The sequence below is a fragment of the Trematomus bernacchii genome, unplaced genomic scaffold (genome assembly GCF_902827165.1).
Source record: "Trematomus bernacchii unplaced genomic scaffold, fTreBer1.1, whole genome shotgun sequence".
Classification (NCBI taxonomy): domain Eukaryota; kingdom Metazoa; phylum Chordata; class Actinopteri; order Perciformes; family Nototheniidae; genus Trematomus; species Trematomus bernacchii.
In genome coordinates, this window is record NW_022987840.1 from 4138790 (window position 1) to 4153179 (window position 14390).

A 14390-nucleotide genomic window follows, 5' to 3' on the forward strand; every position below is an offset into this window, starting at 1 on the left:
TAGGTATGGTCCAAACAAAGGTTATTATCAACATTTGAGAGAAACTTTAAGCTGTCAGCAGCTGCCGCTTTGAGTGCTTCTCATTTGATTATGAGCGAGTTAACTGCAACATGTTGAGACAGGCGCGCAACTCTTCTGACACTGATGTGGTTTTGGCTCACATCCTGTTGACGTGCAACTAGAACGAGAAGTAGACTCGGGCAAGTGAGAGAATGTTTTTCTAAGTGATCACGTCAAACCAGACAAATACAAAATCATTGAATGTCTCTGTTGATAAGTGCATAGGATGACACTGGAGCCCAATATCTACATTTTTTAAAGATCAACTAATTTATGTTATTCCCAGATACGCATACTTATTTCTTTGAGTGCATATGTTTTGTTGTTGCAGTTCATTTTAACTCAGCAGGTTCACTGCCTACCACATGCGGTGCACTGTGTAGACATGGCTTGTACCTTTTCCTGTCTCTCGCTAGGGGACCCTGCTTTGCACGATGCCTCGGATCAGGCAGTGTTGTGTGTCTGTGAGCACAGTCGGGCAGCAGTCGTCGCCACTGTGCGTCGCTGAAGATGTTGCAGCAGCAGCCTCTGACGGGCAACGGGCCCTCCAGCGGCCGGGGACTCGGCTTGAGTGGCCACCCCGGAATGCATGTGCTCAACTCGGTTCAGCAACCTTCACAGCACCGGTCCGATGACCCGGCCCTCGAGGGCACAGAAAACGGACATGAAAACCGCAGAGATATTGGTGACATACTGCAACAAATTATGACCATCACCGACCAAAGTTTGGACGAAGCGCAAGCAAAGTTAGTGAAAACTAGTTTTTTGTATCTATGTAAAAGTGTGTCGATACTGCAGCCGTCTTTTTGTTTTTGTTTTGCCGACTAACAGTGACAAAGTTTACTGAACTTCAATGCATTGTTTAGATCATTTAGCCAGTAGCTAACTAAGAAGCAAACGTTAGCTAACTAGAATAAACTTTATTTTGTTAAAACCTGTTCTGATATATTATTATATAAGACAGAAATGTTAATAGTTGCTGCCATTTACAAAAGCTATATTTAGCAGGGATGGTCTCAAGCGTACGGTTAGCTTTTGTTAGCTTGCTAGGCTAACTAGCTGAAGCTACAGTAGGTAGCTTTCAGGTAGCGCTGATGCAAATGTTTAAACAGTCAATTCTTTCATATGTAAAGACCTACTACGTGAAACAAAATTATAAGATGACCAAACTTACTGGTTGTCGTATACAGACATTGCCGGTGAACATTTGCCTCCTTAGCTCTTAGCTTGTGAGAAGCTAACGTTTGCTAAATTAGCCACGGTGAAGCTAACCTAGTGGGTATTATGTTGTGTTTTTGTTTTGGTCAATTTGCATATTGTCACCATACTTCTGCTTGCATTTAGCCTGTTAGCTATAAGTGACGCTCTTTTCTTTCTGCACAGGAAACATGCACTTAATTGTCACAGAATGAAACCTGCTTTATTCAGCGTCCTTTGCGAGATCAAGGAAAAAACAGGTAACGTTATTTGCCTAAAAAGAGTTTTGTTGTTGTCAGTCATATTGCATTTCATTACAAATTACCGCCTTACTGAGTTTTGCTATACAGGAGCTTATGCCTCGTTGCAGCGTTATTAGACTGTGTTGACAGTGTGTCACCAGAAGCCAATAAAATCATAGTAAACCATACACACAGACAAAAGGGATTTCACGCAGGTTGTCAGTAGCTCAATATGTCTACTTGCAATAACAAAAACAAACCTAGAGCCAGATAAATGTAATAATACAGCTATTATGTAAAATCCTATATGGTGTAAAAATAGAGACGATCTACAGCAGTTGGACAAAGAAACACACAATGCCTACAGGGCTATACAATTATGTTGCTGGTTGATTTTCTTTTACAGTGCAATAATGGGGTGGTAGAAGTGCTGCTAGATATTATTATGTATGCTACAACAGCTTATTTGATTACATCTATATATTTTTTTCTCCAAACAAGCAGTTTTTCAAAGGCATACATAAAAGAAAATCTACCATACACACTTTAATAAATCAACTCTGACCTACAAGTTCCAAATGTAAAATGCATGAGTTGCACAGGCTAGACTGTGCAAAACTGTATCACAAGTTGACACAGTCCTCTGTTGATATTTCATCTTATGAAGCCAACTGACATTTGTCTTATTGACAGGCCTGTCCATGAGGAATGCCCAGGAGGACGAGTCTCAGGATCCTCAGCTGGTGCGATTGGACAACATGCTGTTGGCAGAAGGTGTCGCAGGGCCGGAAAAGGGAGGAGGAGCTGCCGCTGCTGTGTCTGCGGCCACAAGCTCAGGAGGGATGTCACCTGACAGCTCGCTCGAGCACTCGGACTACAAAATCAAGTTGACCCAGATTCGCGGTATCTACCACACGGAGCTGGAGAAGTATGAGCAGGTACCGTGTAGAAACAGGAGACGATCACTCACATTGCCCACACACGCATACCTGCACTAATGCTGCTCGCCAGAAGCGTAATTCATTGGCATGTTAGGTCTAGAGTTCAGTCAGTTGCATTTCATTTGCCGGGTAATACACTTATCTCCTTATGTTGCTGATCAAAACACACCAGCTATAATTGACATTTCTGTATGAAAGGAGGCTTTTATTTTATTAGCAGAAAACATATTCCAACCTTGACCAAAGCCCATCGTTTTTTCTTTCAAAACACTGTTTAGATGTGTTGTGAAATCCACTATTATAAGGCTACTCATCACCAACATACAGTACATAACTCTTTCAACACAAATATAAACCTTCTATAAATTGTTTAAATGTCAAATAACAACCCCTCTACAGTAAAGTTGTAAAGAGTTGCCTTACGAGTCATTCAATTTACCAGGAAACGGTTATGCTGGGATCTTTAGTAATTATGCCATTACTGTACATGTTTATACATGCTTGCCTACAAGCAAGGCCATGTTGCACATTTGATCACTCATATTGAACTCACATGAAATAATACACCTCAGTGCATTGCTTTGAGAATTTCCGCCCTTCACTGTTTGTCTAATGCACCCCAAACCTAGGCTTGCACAGAGTTCACCACCCATGTGATGAACCTGCTGAGAGAGCAGTCCCGTACGCGGCCCGTGACTCCGCGAGAGATTGAGCGCATGGTGGGCATCATCCACCGCAAGTTCAGCACCATCCAGACCCAGCTGAAGCAGAGCACCTGTGAGGCTGTCATGATCCTGAGGTCCCGCTTCCTTGATGCCAGGTAGGCGTGTGTAGTTTTTTTTATTATCTTTTTTCCTTTCTTTACAGGTTAACAAATATAGGAACAACACTCGCAGAAAAACAAACAGATTTATGCATAGACAAATAAGAACACAAACGACATCACATCAGGGCTACTTATCTCTTGTTCGCAGGCAAGAGCTCTTTAACAGTCATTCAGCAATCTTCCTATTTTAAGCTAAACAAAATCTGGCCTTGTGGGCCTCACCAAATCCCGCCATTCCTTCCACCTCTTCTCAAACTTTTCACTCTGTAGCCTCAGTGCATATGTCAACTTTTCCATTACATATATCTCATGAATCACGTCCATCCACTCTCTCTCGGTCGGAACCTCTTGGCTCATCCACTTCCTCGTTATAGATGTTTTGGTTGCCACCCTTAAAATGTTAAACATGTACTTATTGTCATTATCCATGATATCAAAGTCTACTTTCCCCAGGGACATCACTTCAAATTTCAATAGTACTTTTGCATGAAGTATTTTTCCCATATAATTGTGGACCTGAGTCCAAAGAAGGATTATGGATGGACATTCCCAGAACAGGAGAAAGTGGTTGGCATTAACATTACCGCATATCCTCCAGCAGGCCGCCCCAGTTTCCCTATACTTCCTTTGAGCAGGCGTGATGAAGAACCTGACCGTGTTCTTCCATTCAAACTCCCTCCAGGTCTGGGAATTGGTTGTCTTCCATAGTTGTTTACATATTTGTCCCCATTCTTCTGTCGTAATAGTAAAATGTGCTTCTCGCTCCCACTTTTCCTTGGTGTAGGTAGGATGTATCTATCAATTTCGAGTTCTGTAAACCAATATATATTTTTGCTATTAACCTTCTACACAGTTCCGAATTGTACGCATCTACAAATACCCAGTTGTTGTCTTTTTTTTAAAGGAATACTGCAATTAATTATTTTGAGCTTCATGTAATCAACCCTGAAGGCTTGCAATGTGGATCTGAAAAGGTTGCACATTCCCCTTTTTGAAAAACATTAACTTTAGGCAGCTTGGATACTCCAGTTATTATGGTCTCAAATGGCAAATGAGTATCTTATTATTATTTTTGTAATAATCAGACACGTGTCCTAACATGAGAATTATTTTATTTTCATACAAATATTTGAAGAAAAAAACCGCTTAGACTAACAGAATCTAAGAAATGTCAATGGATATTTAGTGTCATCATAATTGTGTGGCCTCTTCTCTTTATATCTCGTAGTTTTTTAACTTTTTTCTTTGTATTTAGTAATTGATTTAATGTCACAGTAAATGAGGGTTGCCCTCAAAGTTCTCTCGAGTATAAATAAAGGTTGAACGATTAAATAATATGCCTGTTTGTGTTTCATCAGGCGCAAGAGGCGCAACTTCAGCAAACAGGCCACAGAGGGTCTGAACGAGTATTTCTACTCCCACCTGTCCAACCCCTACCCCAGTGAAGAAGCCAAAGAGGAACTTGCCAAATCGTGTGGAATCACCGTCTCTCAGGTAAACCTGACTGTACATTAAGGAGTGAGCCTCAAGAAAGGGTGGTGGAGAAAGAAAGGATGAGGGTTTATTGTTTATTGTTTTGAATCCATCTAGGGTTGACATTCAATGTTTCTAAAGCGGTCTGTAGTTGAGTTTCTGTGATGGTGAAACAAAAAGTGTCAGGTTTTCTATACTCGAGCTTAAAGACACCTCTCTTGTAATTCGTCAATTACATTTTGCTTTATGTGTTAACAATTTACTGCTCAGGATTTATCAATTTCATTGAAAGAGTAAACTGACCTTTGTATTGTTTGTATTTACTGCCAGGTCTCCAACTGGTTTGGCAACAAAAGAATCCGCTACAAGAAAAACATTGGCAAGTTCCAAGAGGAGGCGAACCTTTATGCCATGAAAACAGCCTTGGTGGTCCGGCAGGGCAACGACTCCCCGCACACTCCCAACTCCACAGGTACTAAAAATCAACCAAAGCTACACTCTGCAGCTGCTGGCTTTAAAACATTTCTGCATTTTGCCTCTCTGCCTCCCTTTGTCCCTGTACCAGAACGTGTCAATCATATGCCTAACCTTAACACAATGTATATCCTGAGGCTCAGGAAATCAGAAAGGTTTCTGGTTGTCAGACATTGAGCAAGCACATAGTGGGTGTTTTCAGTAATTCACCTGCTCTGTGACTGCTAGACTCACTTTCCCTGCCTCAGTTTATTTGGCTACTGGCTTGTATGAATCATAATATGACAGCTTGAGCAGTAAGATACAGCATCTAGCTGCTCAAGCTGTACAGGCTGAACATGTTGGCTTGATATAGAGCATATAAAGAGCATTTCATCCTACATTTCTGCAAGTTTTAGGTCTTTTTTAATACCCCGAGACTTCTCATTTCAAGGCAATATAACACACAATATAGACATCGATTATACCAATAACCACATATTCATAGTGTTCCTCCCTAAACTGCTACAACAACAACAACAACAACAACAACACAGAAACAGTTTCTAACGCTCTGTTGTCTGTCTTTAGGATCTGGATCCTTCTCTCTGTCTGGGTCAGCTGACCTGTTTTTGGGAGTTCCCCCTGTGAACGGCGATCAGGCCGCTTACCCAATGGGAGTGCAGGTACTTTATACCACTCATGCAGTAGTTCCAAACATATTTAAATGATCAGGCTGGGGATATTTTATTTCCGTCAACAAATCCCATGAAACATAAAAAACGACAATAAATTGATCTATAGTCAAAATTGATATATATTATTCTTCTATGTCAAAGAGCTTCATTCGAAAAGCTATCAAAAACACATAATTGAGCGTCACTGTGTTCCTTCATACTGACACACACACGCACACGCACACACACACACTGAGGGAAGAAACACATGTTGGTTTTGGTCTTTCAATTAATGTGATTGGTCTAACAATATACTTTTATTGATAACTATGACATTTGAAAAAACAAACACTAAAATCATGTTAATAACACACAAATATTGTGTTAATATTATGGCTTTATACATTTCAGTATCCATTAGTCCCATTTTGTTTTGTCGTTTCTTTTCACCCCCTTGTGCATTTACAGACTCTCCTTCCACCTTCCACAAAATGCACAATAAACACATTTAACTCTATCCTACATTTATTTCAAGCCTTTTGCACTTCATTCCCCCACATAAACTGTGATAGAAGCTACCCAGAAAATGTGAAATTAATCCAAAGCATCTTGTGATTATGTAGAGTAGATGCACTAATTATGCACCCTTGTTGGTTAAGGTGCTAAAAATAACATGTGGTGTGTTAAAAAAATGACACAATGGCAAGTGCAAAGCAGACATAAGGCCCACGTTGTCCTCTGACACTTTGTCTCTTTGTTTTTCTTTCTATTTCCCAGGCTAACGGGAACTGGAACGGTCGTAACTCGCCCCCCGCCGGCGCCTCGCCCCACAGCGACCACTCGGACAACTCTGACTGAGGACCCTGCCCACTGGCACAGAATGACAGCGACGGAAGATTGATGGCAGAAAAGACCGAAAGAATGATCATACACTTCCCACTTGGCTGCAGTTGTTTTTGTACATTGTTTGTTTGGTTTGATTATTTTAAATGTACGTTGTATTTTATTATTTTCTTACCACTCAGCGTTGGTCATTATTATGTCTGTTTGATTAGCTGAGTGCACGGATGGTAGAGTGACAAACGTGTGTGTGTGTGTTGTGTGCATGCAGGTGTGGTTTTATTATCAGGGTGAAGGGTTTGTTCTCCACCACTTGTCAAATGTTACTGAGGTGTGTGTTTGTGGTTGGGAAGGAACGGGGGGGGGACAGCAGTATCATTGTTTTTATCACTCTATATCGTTATTATTAATATTATTGCCGTTTTATTATTAATGCTACAACTATTATCATTTTAACCGCTCAGAAAAAGAGAGAATGCATTTAGTGAATGAGAAGACAATAGAGAAAAATCCAAAGATTTTGTGTGTTTGTTTCTCTGTTCTGTTTGTTTGTTTTCTACCGGGCTTATGTGTCCCTGTAAAATGAGTGAGGCGTGTGTGACTCCATGTCAATTGTTTGAATGGGTATATCAGCAGTGCTGTCTTTTTTCTGTACAGTGAAACACCTGTATTCTCTCTACCTCTTTTACAATAAAGACTCTCTGTATTCACAACCAGATGGTGATTGGTCCAGAGTTATTTGGAGTCAAGGTCAAAAAGCGTCAAGCTACAAAAGGTTGGTTGATTCACAGACACTGTATCTAGCAAGGCCAACAGTTTTGGTTTGATTGGCCCAGTTTTTTAAATGTTCGCCTCTCTTTCCCCAATACAATGGAGGTGAATAGATTATATAATCCACAGATCTCATGGACAGATTTCTCTGAAAGTTGCTTTATATTTATGAGGTAGACATAATGAAAACTGTGCACAACATGTTATTGTGTATCGCCCTAAAGGTTGTACCATCACCGTAAAGCGGGTAACTGCCCAAAAGACTAAGACATTAATTGAATTTCCTAAAACTATTGTGGACCAGATAGGTACAATATCAACCAAGTGCATAATCGCTTAATCTCATGCACTGTCAGATCAGATTGAGTCAAAATACACATTCATTTTAACAGTGTATATTGTGCTCATATGGTGCTTTTCTAACGTAATGTACCTTTTATTCGTTTATTAAACAAGGGTAGCATTCAACACCAAAAAGATCTGTAAATGAGTTGATCTTAAAAAAAACACATTTGTTGTCCCTGGTAAGATCTAAAGCTACACCTAAGAAAATATGATAAAAAACACATAAACTAAATTGTGCACAAAGTAATACAGGCGCATCAAACATTAGCAACATCTTAGTATTAATGAGTTAAGAGAAAATAAATGTGTATTCCTATGCAGTGTGGCGTGTGGAGCTATAATGCAACCAAGGCTGTTAATTAATCTACATCTTCAAAGGTCCCCTGAGGGCTCTCGGGCTCACACCACTTGATCAAAAAGTGCCACGTGTGCGTTGTCACCCTCTCTCATCTGTCCCACGGTGGCATTGTCATCTTCAAAGAGTTTCCACGAGCAAATGTGGAACAACTGTGGCGCTAAAAGTTGCGCCAGCACGAGACGGCTGCCCAAATGGCACGCGTGGTCTATTGTGACATCGAGGTGTGAATGCATTATGTTAACCATGGATTGTGACACCCTGCATTCTGACTAACAAATGCAAAGGCGTCAAGTGTGAATGGAAAGGTGTTGGCACTCGCCGTAAGTGAGCGCGCAGTTCGTAAGGGACCAATAAGGAAGAAAGAAATAAAGACAGACTTATTCAGCAGGAACATAACACCTCAAAAGTGATGTTGGTGAGCCACGTGTAATTAATGCTTTAGACAAAATATGTAGACTATCATTGTTTAACCTACCATCAGAAATGGCACCCTTGTCCGTAGATGTCCCGGCTTTTAGTACATTATTAAACCAGATGAAACGATGGATAGAAGTGCTAATTTATCCAGTCACTCGCACCTCAAATGGTACACAAATGGTCTATACGCTCTCTCTTACGCGCAGCTGCATCCAGGTCTCTTCGCATTAGGCTAGTAATATTTCAAGAACAATCTATGGACATATTATGTAAGGCTTTTAAATTACAGTAAAACAGCTACAAACACTACAGCCTTTTTCGGATTTTTTTTCTAAAGTTAAAATGTAAGAAAAAGTCCAATGTATTCAAATGCTATCCTACTGGCAATAAAAAGGGTGAAGTCGAAGAGCTGACGGGAGGGGTTGGGTTGTAAAAATGTGTTACTGGAGGAGCCTGAGGGATGAGGAGGATAAAAAGCAGTCAGACACGACACGCGCCACATTGCCTGATCAGTTGCAGAACTGACAACACATAACAAGAGCTCACAGGACCACCGGCTATAATGAAACTGCTACAGGAAGCGGGGGATGCACCACAAGAAAGAAAGGTAAGAAATACATCTCAATTCATGTTTTTATGAAAACCATAGGAAACATTGAAATCAGACTATTTGAAATTGAATCTCCCACAACTGTACATTTTATTAATCCCCACATCTTTTTCTTCTTCTTTTAGATTATAAAATCTCAGATGGAGAAACGCCGAAGGGAGAGGATGAACAGCAGTCTGGAACATCTGAGGACCATGTTGCTCCAAGACCCACCACAACCCGTAAGGAATCACACAAAAACCTCTCAGTGAACTTGTATCTTTTGTGAAAAGAGATACTATGGTTTCTGTCTATAGCTCAGTTTTACAAAGATGTATTTATCATTCAATGTATAGAGATCTTAAACAACCTGCCTGATTTAAATCTCTTGATATTTAATGATGTTGCTTCATAAAACAAGAAAAAGTAACTGGTCAACTGAGTAGCCTATATGCATCTTTTATCAAATTCAGGCACATTTAAACATTCGCATACTATTGAAGATAGAATTGTTTAGGTATGTTACTTTTTTTGCATCATTATGTAGCATTCAGGCCTTATACTGACAATAAACTATATTAACTCATATATTTGTTTCATGCAGGATGGGACTCAGCGCAGAGTAGAGAAAGCTGAGATACTCGAGCACTCAGTGCTTTTCCTGCAGAACACCATCCAAAGACACAGGACGAAATCTGCTGCAGCTTCAGCAGGAGCCCAGAAACACTCCTTCCAAGACGGCTTCTCCACCTGCCTGCAGAATGCTGCTCAGTTCCTGGGACCTGAGGGGAAAGGCCTGTGGCTCGGAGCAGCACTGGATGCATCTCTTGCTGCTCGTTTTTCCCGCTCAGACTCTGATTCTGCAGGTGTTAAAAGGACAACTGAAGCGTGTTCCTCCAGCTCTCTGCCGCACACAAAGACCATTCTCCAGATGCTGAAACAAAAGTCCAAGCACAGACTGCACACACAGGGCCACAGTGTTGCTCATCCGTACCAACTTCCAGTCCAGCAGGGGTTTCCCCAACAGACTCTGAGACAAAATCATCTTGAGATCAGCGTGGAGAGTCGAGCTGGAAAACAGAACCCGTCCCAGAGCAGCCCGCTCAGCCAGAGTGTGTGGAGACCCTGGCCCTGACCACCAGGAAGTGGACTCTGAAACTAAAATTGTATTGACTATCAACTGAACTATAGTGCTCCTGAAAGAACATTTGCATTGTAATGTTGTGAACATGGCCTCTGGTCATCTGATTGTGATGTTAATGTTTAACACAAAGCTCAAAGCCTGTAAATAATGAACATACTCATTAATGCATGTGAGTAGTCAGTAGGCAGGCACAGTGATTTTCTCAGAATGGGACACACCTGAGCTAGATCAGGAGGCTGCTGTGCTGAAGAGAAAGTTCAGATGTGAGTATCATGATGCATCTGTCCTTCATACTCTGCTCAAACCCTCTGATGCATCTACTGTCCAGATTTAAGACTGTGGACAACGATCAAGTGTCCATCCTTTACCGCAGGCAATGCGACCCCTCACATTCACCTGTGTGCCATGAAGTCTGCTGAAATGAAACATGTCAACAATATAACTTATATTCTGTTTAAATATACGATTTGCCTATTTTGCACAATAATTTATTCTGGATGTCTCCCTATGGTGAGCAGTATTTCTTTTATAATAAAAAACGTTTCTTAAAATATAAAAATTGTGTCAGATTGTTTTTTTTCTTCCCGAAGCTATAGCTGAAGGCCCATTGTTTGTGCTGACATTGACAGCTCCTTTTAGTCGGAGCTGGAGGTGTGAAGCTAATATAGCCAGTCACTGCTAAAGGCTTACCACCACAAATAAATAAATGAAAGAATGCAACTTAAAAAAGGGATCTGTTACTTATTTGGAGTGTGGACTGCTATTGGAGAGGTCCCAGTTCACCTCCTGCCCTGCCGTGGTGCCTGTAGTCCCCCCCCCCCCCCCACCCCCACCCCCACTCCCATTGCTCCCCGGGCGCTGTACAATAGCTGCCCACTTCTCCTAGTACTAGACTCCTGGTAGGATGGGTTAAATGCAGAGGCCAAATTTCACTGTGTGCTGTGTGCTCTGCATGTGTGACCATTATAGAGGGTTTCATCCCTCCCAATTCTATTCTATTCTATTCTATTTACAAAAACATTGCCTATTTGCAGAGTCTCTGTCATACTTATTGAGCACTTTAGCTGCTTTTCCAGCAAGCACTCTTTATCTTTTTTTACATTATAATTATCTATAGGGTTAGAATGAGGTTAAATGATTGAAAATCCCACTAGTATACAGAACATCACATCACTCTACAACTCCCCAACTACATTGGCACATTCTGTGCAACCTCAATATATAATGTTCTTGAAGAAATTCTGACTTATTCTTAAATTCTGCTCCTACAGTTAGTGTTATACAATTTTTTATAAAATGACTATACGCCATTGGTTATGTCAGTTCAGAGTCTCTCTAAGTTCCACAGCTTTCCACTGTTTCCATCAAGGACTACTTTACAGTCTTAGCTAAAAGTGAACTTCGTTAGCATAGTCTTTACCAGATGAAGTTAAATTATCTGACAACCCCACCTCAGCCCACGTCTGCGTTTGTTTTCATTGTAATTAGCATTCATTTTCTCACCTTCTTCGTCCCCAGCTGCTCACAGGACGTTTGTTTCCTACGCGTGTCTGGTGTCACATAGGAAACAAAACGTGTCTTAACACCTCCATCAGCCCTTTGAAGTTCCGTCACATTCAGGGGGCATTTGTCTGGTTATAGCTGTCTGAATACTGATCGATTTGTATCTGAAAAATACAATTATTTGAACATTATTTGAAAACCGTCAAGCGAGAAAGAAATTGGTGGATTGTCCGGTTACGCAGATAAATGTGCCAGGGTGTTTTACTTGGTTAAGCTGAACAGGTAGACAGAAATCCAAATTATAAAGGAGGTTTTATTGGTTCTTGAAGTTAAAAAAACAACTGAAAATGTGCTTTTATTTATTTGTGTTTGTATTATATTTTTTTATGGATAAATGTTACTTGCTGGGTGTCACTGATTCGATGTAAGTGAGCGTGGGAGACACTTTCCAAGCTCCTTCTCATGGGAAACAGAAAGCGACTTGTCCATTAGCACTTTTATTATCTGTTAGTATTAGTACATCATTAAATAAGTGTGTGGAGGACTGCGAGCTTTCAGGTTCCCAGGCACACGATTGCGCACGCTGGTCACTCAAATGCAAATTACGCAGTAACATTGCCCCGTCATTTTACTTCTTTCACACCAATAAATGGACCTGTTTTTAACCCAACCTCTGCCTTCAGTTACAGTGAATAGCACTCATTTTGTAGTTGTTCCACTATAATGTTTTATGCCTCTATCAGCTGATCTCTACTTGCTGTAACAATAACATGGTGTAGTGGTTTCTTGTGAACAAAGTTTACTTTTGTTTTCCATTTGCAAAGTCAATTTATGGCACTACATTTGCGTTTTTTAACTCAATGTTTACAATAAAAGGCAGCAGGAGAGTCCTATGCTGGGTTCATTTCTGACATTTAGGATTACAGATTCGGCTGGGGACATTTTTAAGTTTTCATCGAAATGTATCTTTGTCTGTCTTTCTTAATGGAGGCACGTGCCATAAATATTATAGCTGATAACGACTCAGGAGCCTCTGATATTGAGTTTAGGAAAAATATATATTTCTTGATTATATTTATCTTTTTAGTTTTATCTTGATGGGACAAACTAGTCAAGTTCCTGTAATGTACAAACATATATTTTTTTAAGTTGTTGCAGCCTGTAACTGTGTTAATGAATTCAGTGAACTGTTAAACGTTTTTTTCAGCTGGCGCGTGTTCGAATAAGTGTGAAGTGGTCACTAGCTGCTCGGCTTTCCATTTCAAAAGGGTTTATTGGATTTCAAAGTTCATTAAATAACAAAGAAACACGGTTTGAGGCGCTCTACTTGAATATGCATGTATTTTACTTTACACTATTAAGATATTATAGCATTATTCACTTAATTTGTAGCCTACTTTTTACTCCATACTGAAAGTTACTGTAACATACTAATTGAGATTTTAGTGTGTATAACCCAGGAGGTTCATGACCCTAAAAACCGCCTGAACCTGAAGTCAAAAGCAGCTACATTTCGAGCAAATTCAACATTTAAAGGTTGCTTTCAAATGATTGCCTTATTATTAAAGATCTGAGTCAGAATATGCACCACCACAGAACGAGAACATGTTGCTGATATTTCTGAGTATAGTTTTGAATGCAGGTATTCTGTAATGGAGCATATTTACCTTGTTCTAGTGGTATTTTTTCTTAAATAAAGGATTGGGGTGCCATTACTTCAATACTGCTTGCTAATGCAATGTGAAAACAAACATTATTCTGTTGTTGGGAGAGTGAGGCAAATGGGCGTGTGCTTCAAACCAAATCATAATAAATACGAATGTCCTTTTGTCCACGAGTCAACACTCAGAGACAAATGTTGGATAAGTGTGGCTGTGGGAGACTGTCCCCAAAATCTTTCTCATGGGAACGTGGAGCAGGAGGCTGCATGTTAACTTTATTACCTGTTAAACCCGATACCTCTTTGCAGAGTGTGCTTGGATGAGAGCCAGGTGACGTTCAGTTTCCCACAAGCATGCAGGGGACGTTCTGAAAATAACCGTTAAAGGATTTGACAAGAGTAAAACAATGATGTTGTTATCCGTAACTAATTGATAATAGCCATGCGTAAAAGAACAGTCTTTACGCATGCTTGTGTTGTCTCTTGAGTACTTACACTAGACAAAATGTAACGTATTTGTAATATATCAAATAGAGTTCTGGTTAGATGATCCACCGATGACACAATAACTTGATTATTTTGTGTGGACTTGTGTTATTACTGAGTTGACTTTCCACACCGACACACTTTCAATAATAGTGTAAATTGTGAGAATAGCTTGGGCACGTCGTGGGAGAATATCCCCAAAATCTTTCTCATGGGAACGTGGAGCAGGAGGCTGCATGTTATTACCTGTTAAAACCGATACCTCATTTTCAGAGTGTGCTTGGAGGAGAGGTGACGTTCAGTTTCCCACAAGCAGGGGACGTTCCGAAAATAACCGTTAAAGGATTTGACAAGAGTAAAAAAATGATGTCGTTATCCATAACTAATTGATAATAGCCATGCGTAAAA

The 14390-nt window shown here is 40.3% G+C and overlaps 2 protein-coding genes across 2 annotated transcripts; both read left to right on the top strand.

The window, feature by feature from the left end:
* Positions 1–165: 165 nt before the first annotated feature.
* pbx2 (pre-B-cell leukemia homeobox 2) lies at positions 166–7427 on the top strand. The gene is made up of 8 exons (XM_034153462.1): positions 166–806; positions 1444–1517; positions 2193–2437; positions 3070–3260; positions 4625–4760; positions 5070–5211; positions 5784–5878; positions 6647–7427. The coding sequence occupies exons 1-8, from the start codon at positions 571–573 to the stop codon at positions 6725–6727; spliced, it is 1200 nt and encodes a 399-aa protein (XP_034009353.1). The 5' UTR covers positions 166–570; the 3' UTR covers positions 6728–7427.
* A 1626-nt stretch (positions 7428–9053) lies between these two features.
* LOC117468571 (transcription factor HES-7.1-A-like) lies at positions 9054–10553 on the top strand. Its single transcript, XM_034112763.1, has 3 exons — positions 9054–9207; positions 9336–9431; positions 9794–10553. The coding sequence occupies exons 1-3, from the start codon at positions 9163–9165 to the stop codon at positions 10322–10324; spliced, it is 672 nt and encodes a 223-aa protein (XP_033968654.1). The 5' UTR covers positions 9054–9162; the 3' UTR covers positions 10325–10553.
* Positions 10554–14390: the final 3837 nt, after the last annotated feature.

Coding starts and splice junctions, on each gene's coding strand:
- pbx2 (XM_034153462.1), top strand. CDS start 571: ATGTTGCAGCAGCAGCCTCTGACGGGCAACGGGCCCTCCAGCGGCCGG. Junction 2,438..3,069: donor AGCTGGAGAAGTATGAGCAG/GTACCGTGTAGA, acceptor CCCCAAACCTAG/GCTTGCACAGAGTTCACCAC. Junction 3,261..4,624: donor TCCCGCTTCCTTGATGCCAG/GTAGGCGTGTGT, acceptor GTGTTTCATCAG/GCGCAAGAGGCGCAACTTCA.
- LOC117468571 (XM_034112763.1), top strand. CDS start 9,163: ATGAAACTGCTACAGGAAGCGGGGGATGCACCACAAGAAAGAAAG. Junction 9,208..9,335: donor ATGCACCACAAGAAAGAAAG/GTAAGAAATACA, acceptor TTCTTCTTTTAG/ATTATAAAATCTCAGATGGA. Junction 9,432..9,793: donor TCCAAGACCCACCACAACCC/GTAAGGAATCAC, acceptor TGTTTCATGCAG/GATGGGACTCAGCGCAGAGT.